Genomic DNA, 25,385 nt, shown 5'->3' with positions numbered 1-25,385 from the left:
CCTGTGCCGGTAAAGGGCAGCGTAGTGGTCATAGGAGCTTATCCATGGCACACAATCGACAAGCACACGCCTTGGCCTTGGGTGTGCAAAGTAGGGTGTTCCCTGTGTCTTTGTAGAAGGTGTAAAAGCCTATTACTCTTTGTGTACGTCCCCATACGTTCATGTAATTAAAATTTCTCACTGTGTCATTGAAGAGAGAAAATATAGCTGTCGTAGAGTCCAATTTCATCAAACTAACAATAAAAGGTGTCATTATGCCGTAATTTTCGTCCCAACCTTCTGAACTATCTGTGGCTAAAGAAGGAACAGAGAATCCTTCGGGATTATCCCTAAGACAACAACAAATGCACGAGACACGCGCGTTTAAGGCGTCGTGGAAAATGGTCTCTAGTACCTAATTTGCCCTTCCGTATTTTGAACATCACAAAGAAATATTGCGCCTACCGAAGAACAATGGGAGCGTACAATATCACAAAGGGAAAAATACAATATATACACGCACCACAAATCAAACGTTTATTACTCACAAAAAGGTGAGCTAGGAATATCACTAAGTCAGCAAAATGCAAACGAAATGTAACAACACATAAGTTACAGGTATGCGTTGAACACGAAACTCGGCATTCCTGTGGAGCTCTCCACACGTCTTCTGGCACAATGCATGTCCGTTCCAGTGACGAATAATCACACCTGAAACCAAACACTGTCCTTCAGTTAGTCATACTCAATCTGCTGGGGGTGGGTCTCTTTGTCAACGCCACTCGAAAGAAATTTAATGTAAAAACAATTACCCAGTGCTTACAACGCGTTCCATATTTGACCTCAATAGATCATTCACGCCAGAAAAAGACAGAGCGCGCTATTCAAGGAGAAACTAGCCTTCTACAGTACGAGCCACGCATGGGTGTGCGCTTTGTACATTTTTTGAAAGTGAACGCCTCTGCAGTTACATGTACCGTGAACAAAGATTTTTAAAGGGAAGCGGAATGGGTAAGAGGCTGATTTTAGTCAAGCAAGGTACAGCAAGCTGCAAGAACCACAGGCTCGTGTGCACAGGTCGCCACCAAGGTGACGAAGGTTACGATGACTATGGCGAAGATGATGATTCTGCCCCACAATAATCATCCTCATCGGTCTGGTCACTTATCGCTGAGAAGGAACCTGTCTTGATCAATTCCAAACCGGCACACAAGAAAGAAAAGCAAAATGGAAGACCGAAAAACAGTCATCTTTGGAGGGATTGTAATTTATAACTGTATGCATGCTTCATGGAATGTAACGGTGTATATCTTAAAGATAATAACCGCATTAATAGTTGTTCACCCACGGTATAGTACCAAGCCGTAAAGTTCAATGCTGTGAAGTGCAAGTCGTAAAGTAGAACTCGGTATTTAGAACAAGCTGCAAAGGCACACCGTACCAACCCTGTTCCTACTCAACGTCCAAACGAGCACGAGTAAATATTTATCTCCTTAATACTGCCACATGTTCGCAATAATGTACAGTAACAGCAAACAAAACGGGCGGACACAAACGTAATGCAAACATCTGTAAGGCATATTGGTGTTGAGCCATTTGCTTTATGGAGGGAGTGTAGCTGTAAGCTCTATACCTCCCTCCTTTCGCGCGATATGGCCCGAAGGCTGCCCAATATCTTGCGGTCGTGAAACGACCTAGAATTGCGTGAAGAGCCTTTCTTTCTCAATTTTTATGGTTTCTTTAGAGCCGCATAGTTTCTTCGTCGCTTGCTTTGACCAATATTGTCCTACCGTGCAACGACGTAAGAAGCAACTATTCTCCGCATTAAAACCGGCTTGAGTTGCACATCGCGATTTTAACATTCGTAAGAGGACACCGATGAGGTATGTCGCATTTGAACCTCGTTTCGGCATATTCTTTGCGAAATGTTAAGGTAATATTATTGATCGTCCCCATTAATTACTTGCGCCCGGAAATTAATCTTTTTTGACACGCGTGGAATCTGTAGAACTAGATTGTTATGATTGAGCTCAAGCAGCCATTTTCACTGCCGCAGGGCAATTCCTGTTTCGCTGATATTTCCCGCGGACGCACAGACAGAGGAGATGATGATGGGGACGATTGGCTGCATAAAGCCGACTCCACGTAGAGTAAACAAAGCCTAACAGCCTAAAAACAACGTGACGTAGCCATTAAGTGACTATCAATCACGACCAAGTTTTCGGATGCCGTAGCCATGTAGACGATCCACCATGAGCTGCATGTCCAGTCACTGGTATCCGCAGAAAGCCTATGGTCTGCGGCGATTGACTAATGCTAATGACATCACGTGTTTGTATGTCCACGTGGCGATATAGAAAGGGGAAGCATTATGCAGAATTTCATTATAGACAGCGTTGATTAAATTGACCTCTGCCCTTATACGCAAATCTTAGACACTTCTTACTTCCCAGAGTGCATTTTCACTCTGCTTAACCGAAGTACATGGTATAACTGCGCGTTGTGTGAGGCACATAATCATGATTGTGGTTTGTTGGAGAAAGGAAATCGGGCACATTGAGCTGGCTGGGCGCCGTGGCGGCATTGTAGTCCTGCAAGGAGCTGCTAGAGCAAGCGAGCGGTAGCGTGTACTGGCTGTGACACTCGAAATAGTGGAAATACCCGTTCTCATGTATGCAATAAAATGAAACGTATGTTCTCTGAGTGAACTTTGCTCTCAGAGCTGCGGCTGGGGCATTTGACAGGTCGAGCGTGAATCCCATGTGGGACCCGGATGGAAAACTACGCAAGTGGATACGTCGTATACATTATTTCTTACTGCGTTTGCTTACTATTTTTTCTCCGCTTCCGCCACATCATTGTCTCCTTGATACGGCGTAACATTTTCCGGTATCATGCCGACGGTGCCGATGATGCTCATCTGGTGATGGTTGATTTCATCCGTAGCTGGACCTCCTCGGAACTGCTCTTGCAGATCCCTGGTTCCGTAGATGAGGCCAAAGTTTGTGTACATAAAGCTGGGCTCTTCAGGGCCTAGCCCGGGGGCCACTCCGGTCAAGATGTAGGCATGGGACGCTCCGAGGAGGGCAACGAGCAGGATTACTAATTTCTGTTAGGGAAAAAGAAACGACCTCGATAAAGTGACATAAATATTACGAACAACTGCGTTACATTAATACGCACTCGCAACGTTTCACATGTACCTTCTTTCTCAGAGTCTGGCTTTCCTCCCCAGAGAAGAATACAACGGGCCACAAAATTTGCAGAAAAAAAGAAGAAACAGAAAAAGCGAACGGCTTGATGCGAATGTGCCGGCGACGTCATTGTCAATCATGACGCCTGTTGGAGTGGTTTTTCTACCCCTTGACCTATAGCTCGTTTACGTTGATAGTTGATGCTTTTTGAGCCTCCAAGCACGGGAATTTGACAAATTTAGGCTAAGCAGCGCGTGTGAAGCAGCGTTTTTAAATAGAGTACTGTTGCTCCATATCACCATGCGATCTCGCGATTTCATGAATCTGGGCGGGGGTCTTCGCCTGCTCCTGGAGAAGGGGACACAAGAAACGCGTCTGTGCGATGAGACAAGGTTTAAATAATGTGTTAAAAAGTATCTAGAAGGGTAGCATGTAAGGCATGCTCCCCCCCTCCCACACACACACACACACCGGTCTTTGGATTGGAAATCATTTAAAAAATGTTGTGTAGCTTCGCATCCTCACTTTCCGCAGACATGAAGATAACAGAAGACCGATGATTCCTGTCGCTCCTCAGTCGGTCTTTGCCGATTAGGTGAGCTACCGATTTGGTCAAGCTGCCAAGGCCGCTCTCGACAATATACCAGGACCTCGCCCAAGTCCCGAAGCAGGTTCGAGTCCTTAAAGTGGTACTTGCATGCTCTTGTGAACTTCTGTACTTTCATGGTCGCTTTGCAATGACAAGGCTTTAATTGTTGCGCTTGTTCTAAGTCTGTGGTTGTGGCATCTGCAGTTTTCGTGGCGTTGTGAGTGGCGTCGCAATGGTGGATTTTTGAATGGGGATGCCGTGCTGATTTTTTGTTCTGCTTCCTTTATGGTCTGGATTTGCGAAAACGTCAAAGTATTATGCTGGGATGGGATCAGTTCTGGATGTGATGAAAGAAAGTCTCCATGACTTCCTACATTATTGTTTTCAGGTAAGAAAGGAAAGGTCATCGAGCTAAAACTTCGAGATCAGCGGCAGCGGCACTAATGGGCGGTGAAAATGCTTTGCACTCCAATGTCCTCGACGAAACGTTTTTGAAAGATGAGAATCATTATGTATTGACACAAGGACGCGACGATGGTGACCCATAGTCTATACCCCCACGAAGGTGACCCATATTAGCGAGATATAGCCGTTCCTAGTTAAACCATAGCAAACACTTCAAAAGAACAAGACGACGAATAGAAACGCGTTCGAAACAGCTTTTTTTTTAAATTTTTGGTCGCAATTTACGTCAGACTTAATTTTTTTGGTGGTGGTGTTATTACCATGTGGTAGATCTGTGATTATCACTTTTCGTGGTGGTGTAGGGACGGTACGCACAAGGACGTAGGTACTCAAATGGAAGAGACAAGTCTCGTCCCATCGAAATATTAGCTATTAAATTATTGAGCTGCTTTACCATAGACAACGTGAATTGGAGTATCTAGTTCTGCCTGTGTCGGGACTAATGTCTCTGAATTTTTGTATTGTATAATGTAGTCTAGACTGCTGGGCAGTACCTCATTATGTGCTGGCATACACAAGCCCGGAGGCTGTTCGTGCATTCTACAGCGTGAACTTGACTAGAAGCCAGACCACACAATAGCTACATTGTATGTGCTCATATATGGATGTGTGAAGGTTACGTCTATCGGGCAAGCATAACAACAAGAACAAAAAGAAATCACGACTGCCGAAGCGGTAACGATATGCGCAGTGTGATTTCTCACTTGATCCTGACGTTTATTCTTGCTTGTGAACTCGTGGGGCGAAGTGGATTACATAAGCCCCGTTTAGCGTACTAGTCTGATAAGTGGAAAAGTTCCCAGGATCTGTTAGCAAGAAATCTTCATGCCGTCAGCGGCGCTGGCGAGGAATTTTCTTCGGAGGCGGCTGGGGACCTCCGAGGGGAGGGAAGAAAAGGCTGCATCAAAAAAAAAAAAAAAAAAAGAAAGAGAGAGAAAGAGAAAAGGAGTGACTGACTAACATCATCGGGCACAACGCCCGTTGACTGATCCTATAGGTTCCCTTATAGGTTACCTGATCACTATAGGTTCCCCCAGGTTCCCCCTGCCCTCATCAGTGATGATCCGTTCTGTGGAACACTACCCTGAATTCCCATGAACCGACTGTGAAGAGAATAGCAGCGCCCGTATTAGGGCTTGATAACATTTCAGGGGGAGGGTTGCTGCAGCATCGTAATCTCCCCTTGCCGCGCCTCTGAAGACGAATTGATCTTTACTTTGTATGCATGCCGCGAAGCAGTAACACATGTTTTCCCAAGCCACTGAAACACAGTTCGAGGACGAATTGATTCAAAGGTCACGCAGGTGTTGAATGTCGAAACTCGGCGAAGTTGGTCGCAAGGTCCTTTTATATGACATTATGCACGAGCATCGCTAATGGGTACCCTGATCGCAGAGAAACATGTGCACTAGAAACACTCCTCCTTTCGCTAGAACCTGACGTTATGCCACATGGCGACATCTATAATGCCGATTAATGAGAAACATAAATTTCCTGCCTTCTTCTACCTCCCTGTAGCAAGCTCGATCGAAGTGCATAATTTAATGGGGGTCGTCCAACCCATTTTCTCAATCAACGGCACACAGTCCTTACGGGGTGCATGTCGCGCCAATTGCCATCCACGCTCTTGAGGCATCGGTGAAGTGGCAGCGTGAAATTAGAGCGTTGAAGCGTGATGTCGGAAAGATGCCTCGCAGGTACATACGTGGAAGAGAGGCGTGATATTGCGTCTCCTGCTGTGACAGGGATTGACACTTTAGGAAGTTGCGTGACTTGTTTCTGTCGTTCAGTTTGGGGGCAGGACGTATTTTGCAATGGATGGCGTATTAAGTTGAAGGAAGTATAATGTACAGAAGTTGCGTTTGCGAAAGCAGGGTACATCACAAGTACTTAAATCAAGGGCGTCGAAAGGGGGGGGGGGCAGGGGGGCAGCTGCCTCCCTGATCTTAGGCTGCGGGGGCCTCGCCCTGTTGAGCGATAGCGTCATCGCCATTACTTCCGTAGATCCGTCATCATCATCGTCGTCGCAGTAGAGATTAAAAGCGACGCTCGCCACACAGGCCGAGGAGGTCATGGGGCATCGTGAACGAATCGACACCATCGATATACTCTTAATTCGTCTCATTTCCAACGTAAAGCCTTAAGAAACCTCCTGTCTTGCCTTTCTTGAACTCGCTTGGTGATTCCATCACCAACAACTTAACAACTCGTCTGGCTAAACGGGGACACCGGCAGGACCACCACCGTTTACCGTCAGCGGCTGTCAACGACCAGCGGGGCCACGCCATCTTTCCGTTTATGCCTGGCAGCCCCCCCCCACACACACACAATTTCACGCACGGACATCAGGGTGTATGGTATGTTTGCAATAACCCCCCCCCCCCTTAATTCCGTAGCTATAGCTAGCATATGTAAGAGGATCTTGTGCCTAACGCAATCAAGAGCCTTAGCAAAGATCAACAAAAGCAGTGACAGCTATGCCGCCTGAATCAATTGATTGTTTTATTTTTAGTCCGTCCAACTCCATCTCAAAGTTATGTAACGTTGGAGCCACTGCTGACGCAGTTTTTGTACACATTTCAAGTGAACTGTATATTAGTGAGGCAATTTATAACTTATCCATGAAGGTGGCGTCAGAAGCATTAATGACCGTCAAAGCATTTTAAAGTTAGCAACAATAGGACTTCAATATCGTACATGCTGGAAGATAGAGCTAAAACGGCGACATGTCGAAGATTAAACTAATTTTCCAACTAAATCATGAAGTGAGGACGGCACCACTGCGGTCGAAGCCTAATGGTTTTTGTGGTGCCTCCGAGCTACCAGTACCCACGAGTATTATTGGTCGATGTCAATTATATGTGTGATCAGTGTAATGATGACAATAAAAGCTATATTGCATTCCTTTGTAAACTCATTTGGATTTTCAAACTCAATTTGAAAAATCGAATTCGTATTTTCGACCCTTTATATTTAATATTTCATCCTTTAATAACATGATTTCTGGAAATCTCTGGCAGTGGGCTACACAGTACCAAAAACTTGCGCACATGGATGAGAAGAGTAGCAATATTTTGTCACTATCTCTCCTCTACCACCGTGCGGATAGCTCACATATGCCGTGGCTGAATTGGTTGTCCTGATGAGTCCTCAACGCAACGTGGAGAATAAGCCCTTTGCATTGCCCAGTCCCAAGCACCGGCCCTGCGCATCTCCAATCATGTTCACAGAGACAAGCAACGTTTGAATCCAACGGTACACGTCTTTCCAGCAGTGGTTCTTTGTTTCTGGCTATTTGTTCGTCTTCTTACGATGTTTGTGTGTCAGACTGTATTATTTTTGTGCCCCACTCCACTTTGCGTTCTCCCACTCGTGTCGTTCCTTGTCCCCTTTATTTCCAGACGATTAGACTTGCGTCGTGGATTCAACGACTAATGCAATAAGGAAATAAAAATCACTACGGTGCTCTGCCCTCGTCTCCTTTTGCAACCGTCGCCCGTGTTACACAAAGGTGGGTCGCTAAGTACTCTTGTTAGTGCTTGTAGCACGCGCTTGGGTCCCCAGGCGATATGGACACGCCCGCCGTCCCGCAGCGACAGTGATATGACCGCTTACACGCTATTGATTAATCTTGTGAAAAAGAATCTGTTCATTGGTGATAAAAAATGAGAGGGGATAATAATGCGGGGAGGTTTTATCGTGGCAATGTGGACCTGCTATTGGGTTGGGGCCCATTAACTGGGAGGTCAGGGGGAGGTGCAAAATGCTGGATGCCCACATTTCAGCATGTTTCCCCAGGCTGTGGAATACATGTTAAGTATACACAGACTTGTACGTATTTGGAGTATTGTATTTAAAATACTGTATTTTAAATACAATTTGCGGTATTTTGGTACTCTACTCAATACTTTTTGTTTTATGTATTGGTACTCTATTTAAAATACATTTTATGGTATTTTCTACTCAATACTCTAAATACATATTTTGGATCTCCCTCTCAAACTTTCTGTGTCTCGTCTTTCCATTATCTTGCTTGTTCGGTCCCTCTTGACTTGACCTGGACATTGGCCTTCTTGGAAGTCTCCATTTACAGATCCTACCCCGTGTGTCCTAATCCTTGGCCAGTGAGGGTTCTATTATGTGTGCCCTGACGCGGTGACGCCGAATTCTGACCTCGCCGAGCAGGGACCTGCTAGGAGTTTGCTTTGTTAATGGTCACATATAGATATACTTAGTGGAGTTATGTGGTATCTCTTTGTGATCTTTTTGGGACTTGTGTTTAGATGACTCCTATCACACAGCGGCGGCTTGCGTAGCGCGCGGAGTTTTGATGATTCATTCAGGATAAATAGTATCTTAATTGTATTTCAAATACTTTTTTAAGTATTTTGTACTCTATTTAAATTACTTTAATTTTCATGTATTTATACTCTATCTTAATTACATTCTAACGTTAGTATTTATTATCTTATCTTAAATACATCTTTGAGTATCTTGTACGTGTCTGAGTATACATGGTGTTTCACGAAGGCCTCCTGGCTGAATAATTCGTAAACTAGTGGCGCTATCGAAAAGCTTTCTTTTCGGTGACCATCCCTGAGACATCGACCCAGAGAACTGAGCAGTGAGCGGCTCATTTCCATACGCTAATTAAATAAGACTCTTAGCTTCTAAATTTTACCTGGGACGCGTTGGTGCCCTCTGTCTTACCGATTGGAACCTTCAACGAAAAATATTCTAGGAAAAAGAAAAATGCGTCGACACTTCTTGATTTTTAGGAGTAATTAATTGGTTTCGGTTTCTTGCGCGGAGCAGCGTATCAATGCGCCCTTTCGCTAAGCTGTCCGACTGCCAATTTCGTGTTCATCCGTCTGGTTCACACTCGAGGGTATCGGAAGACAAGAAACAAACAGAATAGACTCTTCGGTATGCATTCCCCTTCTCTTCCCGACTAGTATACACAACACTCGCGGTGCATTCGCCATCATCACGATAAAGGGACGCTGCCTTACCTACCGAACGACAGCACAGCGAAGGGTAAAGAAGGAGACGGAATATCGAAGAGTCTCTTGCGGCTGTTCCTTATCGCCTGCTATATCAGTGTGTGAACTTGGCGGATGAACACGCAATTGGCAGCCGGATAGCTGAGCGAAAGAGCGCGTTGGTACGCACCTCCGCTCAAAGTTTTAGTATATCGTACGCTATCGCCTTTTCGTATAGCGTGGTGGTTCTGTGCAATGCGCAAAGGTCTGTTTATGTCTCGCGCGTACGCAGAACCACCAACGCTACCCCTTACGTGCACAAAGGGGATAGCGTACGACATACTGAAACTCTAATAATGATTCGTGGTTATACGCCGCGAGACAACTACGTGAGAAATATGTACGCCGAAACCAAGTAATTACTCGAAAAATCAGAAAGTGTCGACGCATTTATTATCACTTTTTTTTTGTATATTTTTCGCTGAAGGTTGCAATGGGTGGTTCAGTCGGTAGCGTGTCCGCCTGCTGATCCCAAGATCGTGGGTTCGAACCCGGCCGAGGACGGTGGCCACTTGGTGGAAAGGTGGTACAAGTTGCTCAGACACGCCGTCTTCCGCGAGGACGTTAAATGTGTTGTGTTGTATGTCGAGGTTTCGGCGCACGTTAAAAGAACCCTCAAGTGGACAAAATTAATCCACAGACCCGACCATAGTGGCGTCGCTCATGGTCGCAGATGTCTCGCGACGTAAAGTCCCGGATTATTTAATTTTAAACCAGAGGTTCTGAAAGCGCCCTAAGTAAAATTTAAAAATTAGGAGTTTTATTTAATTAATTGCCTACATGCCTACTGACTGACGACACGTTATTCAGCAGGGGGACCATCGTGAAACATCCGGCATAGCTTAAAGGTATACTGTAAAGCAGTAGGCAAGCTGTTAATATTGGCAGCGGCATTTGAAAGCTTATTCCGAAAGACACTGCAAATTTTATGTGCGACAGAAAACTAAATATTTATTAATTACGACTCTAATTGCCGTGAAAAGACGCGGGGCGACGCCTGGTTGGAAACAGTCGCCCATCCGTCGAGCAACAGTGTTACATGTCCCCAACCCTCTATCGGCTAAGTTATGGGCTAAGTAGCCGGCTTCATGAACCTCCATTGAAAAGTTTGTTCATACGAAATAGTTCCTGACATATATTCTCTCAAAATGCAAGAACATTGGTACATCGTGAAAACGAATAACAGAACTGTCAGCAGAATGACCATGAGAGTCACCTATGCAAAAATGCACCACGTCTAGCGAGCCGGCATGGTAATGATAGCAGTCCACAGAGGTCGCTATGCGCTCCCATTGTTATTGGCATGTTTATGTTCGCCGCCCTACATGTCTGAAATTGCGGAGTTCGTGTCGGGTTTTAGACCCCATATAGCTGAGAAGCTTCCGCTTCCACTCAGATTTGGGTTCTTTCGGACCTAACATACATCTACATATCTCTTAGCTGTAGGTCGTAAGCGACAAAAAAAAAAAAAAAAAAAAAAAGAAAAACAGGGAAGGAAGAAGATAATCTATACTCCTACTTTCAGCGAATCGACAACGAATTCCTGACATTCCCTTCTGTGTAATTTATTTCTTCATCTCTCTGTTTACCTAATATATTTGCAGGAACATTATTACGAGGACATTATTTACCAGGATTTATGTACCGGGTTTTATGGGTGCTACTGGCAAAATTGAAGAACTGTTACTGCTATCCACTTTCAGTAATATTGTTTTTGTTGTTCGGTCATAGGGATATGTTAAATTTTGAATTTTGTCATGGTTAATTACTTATTAATTAACTCTATAATTCTTGCATTTACGCATTAATGCTTAAAGCATTAATTCTTGCATTGCGTCTTGCTACTCACTGTTACCCATACATAAATTTAGAAAAAAACATCGCAGACCGCAAGAAGGTCGTTCACATCTTGAGTATTATCTATCCTGCATTTTGCGTCCAGAATCTTGCCAACCATATAGGTGCGCGTAAGAAAGGATTGTATTACATTTCACCACAAGTATGAATCGGCACAATGATAACCAAGAGCCACCGCAGTTATAAATATACGAAGTCGTGTGCAAAACACCACGCGGATCCCTTCACTCAGATTTGGGTTCTTTCGGACCTAACATACATCTACATATCTCTTAGCTGTAGGTCGTAAGCGACAAAAAAAAAAAAAAAAAAAAAAGAAAAACAGGGAAGGAAGAAGATAATCTATACTCCTACTTTCAGCGAATCGACAACGAATTCCTGACATACTCTGTGGGTGTACGATGGTTGACCCAGACGGAAGTCAAGTGGTGCCGAGCACTGGAAAATGCTACGCCTTCGAGTTTTAAGAGGCACATAAAATAGTACAATAATGCAAAGAAACCAAAGGCTGCTAAATAATTCAAAAATGGGAGTCACTCATTGTTCCGTGGTTTCCCCACTTCTCTTTCTCTGCTTTGGTTTAATTATGCGCAGACTTTCTAGGTCGCCGCAAAAATGCGAAGCTACCCTGAGCGCCCACTGTTACCTTGCAGTTTATGTGTATTTCACCCATAGAATTTCGCAACGAAGCAACAGCAATGAACGCTTAAAAACGTCTGTCCGTCGGTGGGTGTTTATGCAAACAACGAAGCGCAGAATATTTATTTTATACAACCAACAACACGTAGCACGACGCTTTACCAGGCGTTTAGATTGATATCTTCAAGAGACAAAACGGGAACCCCGCGAATTTATTTGTCGCACAGCTCGAAGATTTGATAGCATCCGGACTTTCCACAATCAATCAATAGTACTGACCGGAGCTTACCAGATAGCGCGCAAGAGTTTATTATGGAGGCGAACATAAAGGAGCAGTGGGCATACTCGAAGAGTAGTAACCACGGGTGGAAAACGAGTAGCACCAAGAAGATTATGAGAGAGTATATCGTACGCTATCGCCTTAGCGTATACGTAACGGATATCGTTGGTGGTTCTGCACACGCGCAAGACATAAACACAGCTCTGCGCATTGCGCTGAAACACCACGCTATCCCTTACGTACGCAAAGACGAAAGCGCACGATATACCAAAGCTCACTATTTTCGGATACGTACCGCTGGGCGACAGTTAATATGGACGCGACCAATAGCGTGCATGATTGAAAGGGCGCATGCTCTGCGTCGTGCGTGGGAAAACTGACTGGGAAAACTTAAGCTGCGAGACCACAGTAGTCTATCACGAGAAAGCGCGTGAATGCAACTCTGCTTGACATGCTTGAAACGTGAAGCATGCATCATTTTGGACTAGAACACAGTAATTTCTTTTGCACCTTTAATGGCTCAAAAAAGTGTTTTTATATAGAAACACCCTTTCTTATTCCGCAAGGTGAAATAAAAGGTGTAAAAACAGCAATGGTAGAAGCGCAAGGGTGCAGGCGAGCTGGTACATTGTAAAACGACGATAAAACCTGAGACACGGAACAGAAAAAGACAACACGACACGTTGTCGTCCGAGAACGTGTCGTGTTGTCTTTTTCTGGTCCGTGTTTCAGGTTTTATCGTCGTTGTAAAAACAGCATCACTTTAGGTGTAATCAAAATACACCACATCTTATTCTACGTCGACAGGGTAAATGTGAGGTGTTGAAAAGGGTCTTCCCGCATTATACACCCATTTTACACCACATTTGAACTGGAAATATGGCGTTGAAAAAATGTGTTTTGCTTGGGCATATGTGAACTAACTAAAATGTATCAGTTAATGAGAGTAGGCACTTTTATGTAGCGTCAATGTGACAGAGTTGACCATTTCGACATATCTGAAACCTGTGTGCTGTAAGCCGCAAAAGAGACAAGCGTATCTGTGCGCAGAGACAGCGTAACACCTTTTACGACGAACACACTCGTGTCGAACGTAGATGGGTAGAAATCCAGCGAATCGGTAGAGATGTAGGAAGGGAGTTGCCTCAGGACAGAAGCCGCCGATATTTCGAACAGAGACTGTTCCCCAGAAGAAGAACAGTCTCTGTTCGAAATATCGGCGGCTTCTGTCCTGAGGCAACTCCCTTCCTACACTCGTGTCGAGTGTGCCACAACCAGCATACAGAGAACCGTTTATCTTCACACACTATATACTGTCTTTTATACATACATGTAATATGTAACTCTCGGAACAAGGAGCAAACAGAATGCAAGAGAAATAGAAATCATCATGAAGGACAGACTAATGGGTATGCGAAATGTTGATGTTGACAGGCAAGGGCAGGGATATTCCCAGAATTTCCGTGTCGGGAGGTGGGGGGGGGGGGGGGGTCGCGTACGGGGTGTGTGACATCCATATTCGTTTCTGGTTGTTTTTGTCCGTTTGTTTTGGCAGGCAATTTGCGGGGTGTCCTACGATTTTGGAGGGTTTAAGGGGTGCGGGGGTAGAGTATGGTGTCATGGCAGTTTTCATGATTCATAGTTTTGTTCATAATTCACTGGAATACTTTGTGCACTATTTATAACAAAATACCAAATCAAGTGCATGAAGCATCCGTTTGCACATGGGTTGGGGGAACAAGTAATGTTAATATTTCAGTCGTTAGGCGTGCAAAGTATTTACGTAACACTGTTCAAGCAACAGAAAAAACCTGTCGGTTTTACAGCACCACTCAGCAAGTAACCACATTAGAGACGATAGCCTGAATTAAAAACACAGTATTTGAAGGAAGGGATGTCAGGAACGTTAGTGGGTGTACCCTGACTCGTTGCAGTGTACGGGTTAATTGCAAAGAAGACAACAATCGTAACGAACGTAACTGAAATAATGACCTCTCTCCAATCCCTGGTCTGGTCCGTGCGTACGATCCTTGATAAACCAATGGCCGACACGATTCACGAAAATCACGCGTTGGCCTAAACAATTGCTCCAAACCATTATTCCGTCGGGAACATTTCGCCCTATTACGATTCACGACAGCTCCCTGCTACGAAAGATACCAATACAACAGAAAACCTCTTCACTTAAAAATAGAAAGCAAACGTTAAGGCTATACTACTAAAAACTTAGTTGTAAGCGTGCCATCTAAAGGAAACAACATCGACACATTGCACACGCACACAAACGTCCTTATATGTAGCTTTTTCGTTCGAAAATACGCATCAAAATTGTGGTTCGAAGCGCTGGCATGTCTCAAGTTTTTTTCCCTAGTCCCTAGTCCCTAGTCTCGGGTTTTTAAGTTATGGATGTCTCAAGGCTTATGGGAGGAACGAGAGGAGAGTATAAGCAGTGTGCAGGGGCGGCTCCAGATTTCTTTTTTTTTTTTTTTTGGAGGGGGGGGGGGTTCTTTGTCGAAGCTCGCGCGCGCACACACACACACACATAAAGCGACGATGATGAGATGGGGCTGATGCCGGCCACCAGGCTGGGCGCTGCCCTAGTGCCATTTGTAGATAGTGAGAGATGATGATGGAGATTAGGATTCAGGTGATCAAAGCAGGGTGGCGAGGCCTGTTGGTGACAGGAAATCCCAAAGGTGACGGAGACATTGGTGCATATGAACGCTACTGGACCATGGGCCAAGAACCTTGCCTATGGTAAAGGGGCGGTGGTCGATTACATGTATTCCGTGCTGCAAGATCCCGCGCTCCCGCGAAGCGCGCAATTGTGGAGGGTAGAGGGGAAAACTATGCTTAACATACAGTTTTTGTGGGGATCGCACCCCCCCCCCCCCCGCCCCGGATCTGCCACTGGTAGTGTGTGGCATTATAGCTGCTCCTCCAGCTGCTAACGGTTTCTCACGTCATTACACCCGCTCCGCCAAACGACGCCTCCTGCCGCGAAAAGCAGGGCCCTATTCTCAACATGGACCTGGTAAGCAGTGAGTATAAAGCTTATCCAGCTATAATATATTATTGTATTGTAGCTTCTCAATGGTATGATTGACTAACGAATGTCCCTCTCCTCAAATGGTTCTTCGACGTCGCTGTTTCTCATTGAGGGTTCAGATGACGGCGGGGTATTAAGTGATACCGTCGACGGTGACCGTACAGGTGCAGGGAGAAATTGCCGTCAAACGTCTTCTGGAGTAAGTGAAACTATACCAAGCGAGGGACTCTCCGTTCTCGGAAGAAAGCCAAGACTGTTTCATGTGTAGAAAATGTCGAGATATCGCACAATTAATGGCCTGATCATGAATTCCAGAGTATGCTTTTCGACTCCCTTACCTTTTTTATGGTGCAGCTTATATTGACATTAAATGTGAAAGGATTTCGTTCGCCTGCATAGCAAACTGAGGTGATACAGTTCGCGCGCAGTGTGATCTGCTTCTCTTGCAAGAAGCCCGCTTCTATTGTTTCTCCGATGTGCTGAGCTTATACGTGCTGAGCTGAACAGATATATGCGATATTAAAGCGTTTTTCAGTTCCGGCACTACCCACCAACGTGGGGTTGGCGTGGTATAGTGCTCACCAGGGCCTCGCTGCGGCATAGTGTAGCGTGACATGACACCGATGGGCGCGTACTGTGGTTACAATTTTTCGTCGTTTCCAAAAAACCTAGGCTTGTTAACATTTACGCTCCAATTCGGGTCACGGAAACTATCTTCTTTCCTAAACCTGTACACAAGTTTTATCTCTTCATCACCATCTGACGTAATGTCCGGTGGGGATTTCAACTCCGTGGATTGAATTCGTGGCCTGGTCGAGTGAGGCCAACATGGTGTGCTCGTGGAATAGGTCGTTTACTGGGGTGCCGTAACCTTGCGGATGCCTGGAGGTATTTACATGGCACTGCGTACTCAGCGACTTGGTTTCGTTTACTCGTGGTCGTTTACTCAAGCCGCCTCGATCCGGTTTATGTCCCCGCGTATCTTCGTCCATTTATTCTAGATTGCCAGGTGATTTCTCTGAGTCAACTTGGTGTTCACGTGAGTGACCACAGCACTGTTCTGCTATCCGAAGACACGACGTTCGTTCAGACGGTTCTGCAGCGCGCTGGATGTTGGACACTGTTCTGCTTCATGATGATGGTGTTATGGCAGAGGACAAATCTAGAATAGCAGAGTACCTCTTGATCAATGTGTGCAGACGTGGTAGTTGGTTGACGTACATCACAGATGTTGGCTGCCGAACAACACAAGGGCGAACTCAGGGAAGACGAAAGACAGCAGCTGAGCAGACAGGGTACCTCTAAAACTGAACTTCCTCACCGGAAACATGGGAGATCTTCAGCCGTTGGGCACGTCGCCTTTTCCAGTCGTTAGGTCAACAACGTGCTTGGGATCGACGTGTGTCATTGAAACGGCTTACCGGGAAGATCAGTAATGTGCGTTCTTTAATATCAGTAATGCAGGAATACTTGGAGTCACCGGGAGCTGCCCGTTCGGAGCCCGCACGGGAGGAGCACCTTCGAGCACAATCACGTGCAGGACTTGGCGTGGTGCAGTCAGTCCTCCTCAGGTAACCGAGGATGCGGCTGTAGAGTATGTACTACTGCGCCAATCTACAACGTTGCAAGCTCATTGGCCCAGACTGCGTGCGCACTCCGATTGGTCGACAACGTTTTGAAATCGCATTTTGTACGCGCGCATGTGTGTGCAGCGTCCCGGCGGCCGTTTCAGCAGTTTCAGCATAGGTTCGAAATAGCTCGCATCGATCGGCACGGCGTCCGTCCTCTTGTGTTCCGTGTTTCGGTTATGTCAGTCGGCAGAACAGTTTGTGATTCTACGCGTGTTGTGCTGTTCCTGGACACGACTATTATCCCACGTACAGTCTATCAACTACGGAACTGGAATGCTTCGTGGGCTGGTGCGGTTGGAGCGTGAAGAACGCGTTCGGGCGCCGTCGGACTTTGAGGCCTGACAACGAAGACAGGATTACGATTACGTGCCACACAAGCGCCTTTTCCGCTGTGCAAACAACGAAAGAAGATGCTCATCATAAAATCGGCCGGCAAGGCGTCCTCTTTGTGTTCCGTGTTTCGGTGATGTCAATCGGCAGAACAGTTTGTAGAAGTGTTCGCTGGTTTATTCATGCGTCGATGTGATTCAACGTGTGTTGTGCTGTTCCTGGACACGACTATTATCCCACGAACAGCCTATCAACTCCGGAACTGGAATGCTTCGTGAGTTGGAGCGGTTGGAGAGTGAAGAAAAAGCGCGGGCCCCGTCGGATTTCGAGAGCTGTGTTCGTTTTGCTTCAAGTTCGAACTTAGTTACAGTGCGTCAGCAACGCTGTGGACTTTGTATCCACAGTGCATCCATGTATCAGATCTTTGAATCAGTGCTTTGTGTCAAATAAATATTTCTTTTAGCCAAAAGAAGCTTCAGTTATTTTGAATATCGGGTAACTGCGGTAGGCGTGAAATCCGGTAGAAGTCGATGGTAGCCAGAACCGGTCGAAAGGTCAGCCAAGGTTAAGGCTCCTGATTGGCCGACTGGTATTGCATAATTTCTACAACGTTGCACTCTCATTGGTCGTGCGCCCAGTGTTGTGTGAATTATCTCAAACTATGGGCTCTATGGGGAGCTGTTGGAGCCTGGTGCAGTATCGACAGTTCGTCTCTGCACACATCACTCTCAGAGCAGTCAGCGGCCTCCGCGCAGACTACGCCGCCCTGGTGGCCTCTTAGCTGATAACATGGACGAAGTCGTGAGTGGCTTAGAAGAGTTCTTTCGCAGCTTTACGTGAGACCTTGAGTGTCCGTTGCTGTCTCACATACGTTTTTCCGTGAACTGCCGGTACCTTCAAATACGAATGAGCTTTCTCTTCAGCTGCCGCTGACTATTTAGGACTTGGACAGCGCGGTGACCGGCGCAGATCCCGGAACGATGCCCGGCTGTGATGGCCTATTCCTGTTGAATTTTGCGTCACATTCTGTCCTGTTCCCAGAAGGGTTCTTGACGCGATCCAGCAATTCCTGTTCTTTCTGATACGCAGATTGCGGGGAGAGGGTTTCTTGTGTCCATAGCGCGACCACGCTTCCATTAACATTTAGGGTGCACATGTTACCATCGCTGACCTGGTTGTCTAAATGTATATATACCGAAATTCAATCATATGCAGACAGCCATAGTCGTGCACATTCCCTGGGGATGTGAACATCGTATATTGTACTTCGTAGCATCTTGTGCATTTTCTCATCGAGGTATGTAGTGTAAATAATGAATTGTGAATAGTCTTGACAGGTGCTTAATAAATTTCCTCAAACAACGTATATTTCAGGCTGCTACTCTCAATATCTCTAGCCGAAGGCCCAATGACACAAAATATGCAGTCCTAGTTCCGGCAGGGCACACGCGTGCGAACGACAGAGTCGGCCAGCACTATTAAGAATTATTAAAGACCACACCGTTTCAAATGTTCCAGCTCGAACATGTTTGTAAAAGCAGCAAGAGAATGGTAAGAGAACATCGTAAATTGGTGCTCATCATCAATCAGTTACGAACATATAAAGTATACCGCGGATCGATCCCTGCTGCGATCAACTGCGTCACTATCCATGTAAGCGTAATCCATGTATGATTCGTAAGGACACTAATCGTTTGAGCACCTTCTGATTCTGCAAAACTATAGTACGAGAGTTGTCTACTTCAGGCCGGATCGATCGTGGATACAGATGCACAGAATATACACATTCTAAAATCGGTACCTTATAACGTACCTTATATCGAGCTGTACCTGGTAAATATCAGGTACATCAGTGCTTTTCCGCAGTTGCTTTAAGAGGTACTGGGCGAGACAAAGGATCTCGCTTTGTATGTATGAGGTACAAGCATATTTATGGGGTAAACGGTCAGTTTATGATGCACCGTGTCTTGTACCGTATAAAGCAGTACCTCTTGCGCAAAATCTTATTGTGGTTTCCACTGCTTTCAGCACTTCTTGCGTTCAAGGAACGCCCCAAAGGGTACGATGCAGTCAGATAATGCATGCACATCGCACGGACTTGGAAATAAAGATTGATTTACAACTATGATTGTTTCATTCACGGCAGATGATAAAACGTTCCTGTCTGCGTCGTCAGCAAAAGAGCCTCAACGGTGGTACTTTTGTTTAAATTGTCTGCGTCTGTTTCAAGTTTACTAGGAACATAGGCTAGACAGTGAGGAAGGAAAATGCCGTTCTGTATAGGCGTGGTTTATTGCTTATTGGGTATTTACATCGATAAAACAGAAAAAGATTGAACTCTCTCCGTGAGTTCGTGAAGGAGGCAGGTTTTCTTTTGGCCAACATGAAAACTAAAAGAAAAATAACATTCCGGAGCAGATAAGCTGTCGACGAACCGACAAGCCACACCTTCCAGTGGTTTCATGAGGTCATGCGGGTCAGTTTCTTATTTTTCCTTTATCTTGCTTCATATCTAGCGAATCGAACTTTTGATACCTACGGAAGAAACATGCGTTATAAGTGCAGCCGCGTCCGCGTGTGAAGGTTATTTGTGATCAGGAAGCCGCCGTCCTCGCACGGTTAAGTTGACCGGTTAAGGGACATGGAGAGGCCGGGAAGGTGCACCTGATGGTAAGTTGCTCTTTAACGTTGTTCATTTTCGTTACAACTACGTGCATGTGGGGTGAGCTTTGTGAACGCTAGCTTGCCAGAGTGCGTATGCGATGGCATTGGGTGTTCTAACAACCTAGAAGCGTTCCACGTCAGTGTATTATTTCGTGCTTGTCTAGCGCTGCAAGTTATCGTCCCAGTTGTAGCTCTGAAATATTTTCCGATGTAGATACAGTGGCGCGTACACTTGCCTTAACCAGCGGAGCGCGTGTCATCGAGCGCTGCTGGACAGCTGGAAACAAGATCAGGATTATCTACAATCCCGTTGAAGGGAGGGTCGGTACGAACAACGGAGATGCCGAAACGCGACCTCATCCGCTGTGCGTATCGACCTCCCTTCAAGGGGATAGTGGATCATCCCAACCTCGCTTCCAGCTGCGTCTCAGCGTCCAATGACACGCGCTCCACTGGTTAAGACAATGTCTGCGCGCGTCAATGTACCTCCCGTCAGTATAACGAACACTACTACCCCGTGGCATGGCCACCTCCAATGGACCCTTTCGAATCCAGCTCTCCGAGTAAGGAATAAAATTATAATTTTATATTGGAGGGAAATCTGATCACCTTTATACATTGCTTTGCTGGAAGGTCAGCCACCAGCAAGAGTAGCCAGTCAGCAAAACACCCATGGGTGTAATAATGACGTCTTCACTTAACGGCGTAGCGATGTATAGTTTGTCAACACTAATTATTCATACGCCAATATGGCTGGTCTTCCACGATGATGCCAATACATACGATCGAAATAAATCAAGCGATGTGATCGGTTTTGCTATTCTGTTACTGCTCAAGCCGACAGTGTAGTTTTATCTCTAATATCTAAACTTCATTTGTTTCTCAGCTGATACTGGAATTCGACGTCAGATTCTGCAAAAGCTTTGATCAAGCTATGGTGGTGATGACCAACATCCTGGCGGCTTTTTCAGCCATGAAGCAAAAGAATCGCCGACGTTCGTCGATGTGGACGTATACTTACGTCCAAAAAAATTCGAAGTATGACCTGATATCAACGGTATATGGACTGCTTCCTTTGTTTGAGACAAATCTTTTGGAAGGCACAACCACGAACTAATTGCGGCGTTCCTCTCTCCGGCGTCCACGAAGAGGTGGTCTCTCCCGGACCGAAACTCTTTTTCGGGCAGGAGAGCCTTGTTTGGTGTAATGACGGAGAGGCTGTGCAGCTGGAACCATCGGACATGCTTATATGAGTTTGTGCTGCTGTGCTGCTTGAGAGTTTACTACGTAAAAAAACTTGCCATACCCAACTGCTTTTGGCCAGTTGTTAGGCCTGCTGCAAATATATGTCATGGGCGACAACGAATTCCCGAAGTCGTACAGAAAGCCACGGCTTTCGCAGCTGCTGAAATCGCTGAAGGTCAAATAAAGAGCGAATCAGTATTCAGATCGCCTTTTGTCTTTGTTCCGCATGTGCTTGCAACACGTTGGTCGCCTTCGCGTATGTTACAGGTGCACACTTCTGCGAGTGTGTATTACCACTATCGATACCAAAGCATAAGCGCACAATACATGATGCGCATCGTGCATTTTACTGCCATACGTCACGTGCGGATTATGTCACCACAAACATGCTCCTCTCTGTCGTGTGCGGACTGTATACTTCTTAGACAACTGTACCCCTTAGACGGACGTACCTCTTAGACGGGCGTACCTCTTAGACGGGCGTACCTCTTAGACGGATGTACCTCTTAGACGGATGTACCTCTTAGACGGATGTACCTCTTAGACGGATGTACCTCTTAGACGGGCGTACCTGTTCGACGGCAGTACCTCTTAGACGGTTGTACCCTTTAGACGACGGTACCTCTAAAATCGCTGTACCTCTTACACGGCAGTACCTTAAAAATGATGCTCTACCTTGTGTGCTGTACCTTTTAGGTGCTTTCGTACCGCATAAAATAAAGGGTACATTCTTGCAAAAATGTACCTTATAAAAGGGGTTTTTAAGAGGTACAGATTTTAGAGTGCAGGTACGACGAGCACTGTCGTAACGATACTGGCAAGAAGCTAGATCACTGTATATGGCAGTGCTTCCCAAACGTACACGAACGTGCTTCCCAAACTCCGCAACCAGAGCCGTAGCGACGGGGGTGCGAGAGTGGCAGCAGCCCTGGGCGCCCTCGCCAGAGAGGGCGCACAACGGCAAGCCCTGGCAGGTTGGTAGGGCACTATGAAGTAAGAATGAAGAGAATTTGAACTTACAGACTCGAAAATGTAAATGGGCGTTCTCTTTACTCTGTCTACAAGGATTCTGACGGCAGTGAGGGAGGGGGGAGGGCGCTTCAGATTTGCCTTGCCTTGCAAACTCGCCTCGCGACGGCTCTGTCTGCAACCCACGAAAAATATAAAATGTCGCATCGCGATCACCTACCCTGGTTTTCGCGATGCCACAAGCTTCACTGCATTAACAGAGAACAGAGTACAGTTTCTCAATATGATGACGGAGCTTGAAGGGCGCAACACTCAGTTTCGGCTCGATGTTGAGCTGCGACCTGTATTTTGTTTCCATCGACACCACGACAGAGAAGGGAAGGAAGATTTTCATGGATTGCATACTGAAGGGCGGTGACGCTCCTGCTAAAACTGATCAAAATTCGGCACGTCCCCGAGCAGCTTCGCGGCTCCATGCTGAATCTGCCACGCCCCCCCCCCCCCTTCATGGGGGTCGCAACCCACAGTTTGGAAAACACTGCTGTACGTTAAGCTGTTTTATCACGCAGAGCTGTACACGATAGCCCCCCCCCCCTCAAAAAAAAAGAAAAAAAAAGAAAAAAGAAAAAAAAAAGAAGAGGAACAAAATTCGTTACTGGTTCCTTCGAAAAAATAGCAACTACACCCGTTACTAACAAATCAAAGGAACGCGTTCTCGTTACTTGGAAGTAGCGAGTTACTTCTATACGTTACATTTGCATATCAGACAGCCGAAATAAGAAAGCATCGCCTACTTTTTTTTTTCAGCTCATCCATGATCAATTGCACTTCAGTAGCAACTGGTACTCAAAGCTGGCTGACATGAGTTCCCGAGCAGGGGACAGACAGACAAAGCACTAAACGCCCTGAGCGCAGTGAATCCTTGAAAGGAGGAACACAAAGAACACATTGAGTGTTCTGAAACACTGTATACACTAGAGCAATGAGAAAGGCGTTGCTCTCTGGTATCCTTTTCCCTTCGCTGGGGATTTTTCCGCGAGCTTCAGCCTCGTGGAATGCCGCCATGTGCCGCCACAACCGGCGGTCGTGGTTGGTGACAGTGAAGACGAAAAAATAAATAAAAATAAAAATAAACAGGAATGAGTAACTTGCAGTAACGCGTTACCAATTTTTGTAACTAAGTACGTTGTTAGTTACATTTTAAGTCGTTACTTAGTCACCAAAAACAGTAACGCTACTAGGTAATGCGTTACATGTAACGCGTTCGTACAGCTCTGTCATCACGGTAAAGCTGATGTAAGAAATAGTTTGCACAGGAACAATTTCGTGACGTGCAAAGTCACACTAAAATCCGGCTCTGATGAACAGGGCGGGCATGTATTATAATACAAAGTAGATTTATTGCGCAAAGTATTATAATATTATTACTGTAATACTTTTTTGTATTAGTGTTGCGTATTATAATACGAGCTTGAAAAGGTATTTGTATTAGTATTATAAATACGCAAAAATGTGTATTACTGGTATTAAAGACAGTAATACTTCTTGGCCTTAACATTGACCATTGCTCCTGTATGACTCTGCTCTGGTATGCACTGATAACAAAGGTAACTTGAGCCTTCAAACCAGAACCATGTCATTACCAGAAAGCGGATTTTTAGGCACTTAAAAAAACTTTGTTTTGGCGCCGAAAAAAGGCAGTAAAGGCTAATAAAGGCACATATTCTAGAAAAAGGCATTAGCAATATTGCGATATAACTGCCGTGAAGCAGTCATACAATTTTTAGGTCTGAAGAAGGCTATGGTTTTTATTAACATATCGAACCTGCAGGTTGAACGACTTAAAAAAGAGGCGGAAGGCCTCATTCTTCCAACCATAGAAAGGCGCACGATGCTAAACAGTAAATCTTCTTTTTTTTTTTTTTTGTGGTGGTTCACAGTGAAATCTGTATTTTTAAGGTTAAACAGCAACTTGTGTCTGTTAAATTCAAATTGTGTGTAGACGCCTATTGTGTGATAGCGCAGGCAAATTACGTACCGAAATACATATTGCATGTGCGTGGATGTTTTCTAAAGGCAAGTTCTAAAGTAATATGTATTTCCTGTATTATCAGTGTATTATAATACAGTATCAGTATATAATACGCGGTTTCAAACGTATCACTGTATTATTATTATAATACGCATTTTCTTCCAGTATTATGTGTTATTCTTATAATACAATAATATTATTACTGCCCACCCCTGCCTGGCATTACTTTCGTCGTGAGCATGGGGAAGTGAACTTGTTACACCCAAAGCAAGAAATCTTTCGAGCCCATGCAGCGCTTCTCATGACACAAATATTGGGTTTTACATCAGTTCTATCAGCTGTCATCTCCTCGGGTAATTATTCAGAGTACGCAACAGCAACAAATAAATCGTGACTACGACATGGGGTGATTCACCGCTGGAGAGCACTACACACCCCTTCTACACGCGGAAGGCGCGTGTTCTCCTGAGACTACGCGTTTCGCCTGAAGCCAAAGCTATGTAGCCGATTGCCTGATCGGTGTATTGCTGTAATTGGTGCAATAAATCTACACGGAATGTGAGGGAAGTCGTGTAGTGTAAGCAGTCTCTCATTGAATGAAAAAAAAAAAAGGAGATGTTAGTCTCAAAGCACTAGAGACTGGTATGTCTCTTCCCAGTTCACATAGGATGCACTAAAATCAAGTTTCGGTACGAGCAACTATTTGAAAAACGCGTTTGTACTGACGTAAAGCTCCAACTCCCTCTGAACAGCTATAACCAATAGTACAGATAGCGGCATAGTACAGGTATATTTATACGCAATACATTTGTCACACCTGGGACTACCTACCCAAAAAAAGAAAGAAAGAAAGAAAAAAGAAGAAACGAAACGAAATCATGGAGTATCCTGATGTCAAGAGTATAGATAGTACTTCGAAAGCACTCGAAGACGACCCATACAGCCGTGGCGCACACGGATTTCCATGTGATACTTGAGAACCTAGTTAAGCTACATCATTCCCATAGCTTAAAAAAAGTGTAATATCATACTATGTTATTTCATATAGATCCCCCTGGTACAGCATTTCCCTATGCACGGACTCAGTTGCATCCGGAACTTCATCACATTATTATAATTATCCACCACTAACACGAAAAAGAAATCATTTTCCGATTTTTCTAATCAATGCCTCTCGATAATGCCTCTCAATGCAGTCACGATAATTCATTAATTACCAACCCCCCACAACGACGCATAACAGCGATTGCACCGGGGAGTACGTAAAGTGGCTCGTGCATTAGGCGAGGCAGACTTACCGTTGTGGGCATCCCCAAGCTGGCATACTATGCGTCCGGTGGTGAGCAAGCGTTTGGCCTCTGCTGTCGTCGGCGCTGCTGCCACCGCCGATCCTGTTTTGGGCTGCCTATTACGTCGGCGG

At 45.4% G+C, this 25,385-nt stretch overlaps 1 protein-coding gene across 2 annotated transcripts; it reads right to left on the bottom strand.

Annotated features, from left to right (window-relative positions):
- Window positions 1-503: 503 nt before the first annotated feature.
- On the bottom strand, window positions 504-25,385 carry LOC135383938 (uncharacterized). Of its 2 annotated transcripts, none has more exons than XM_064613221.1 (3): window positions 25,264-25,385; window positions 2,811-3,088; window positions 504-703 (listed from the first exon to the last, which is right to left on the bottom strand). In XM_064613221.1, exons 1-3 carry the CDS (start codon window positions 25,273-25,275, stop codon window positions 685-687), a joined length of 309 nt encoding a protein of 102 aa, XP_064469291.1. In that variant the 5' UTR covers window positions 25,276-25,385; the 3' UTR covers window positions 504-684. The 2 variants fall into 2 exon arrangements, with proteins under 2 accessions (XP_064469291.1, XP_064469292.1); XM_064613222.1 differs by having other exon boundaries at window positions 504-690.

The sequence above is a fragment of the Ornithodoros turicata genome, chromosome 2, assembly GCF_037126465.1.
Source record: "Ornithodoros turicata isolate Travis chromosome 2, ASM3712646v1, whole genome shotgun sequence".
Taxonomy (NCBI): Eukaryota; Metazoa; Arthropoda; class Arachnida; order Ixodida; family Argasidae; genus Ornithodoros; species Ornithodoros turicata.
This window is presented reverse-complemented; position numbering and strand designations above follow the sequence as displayed.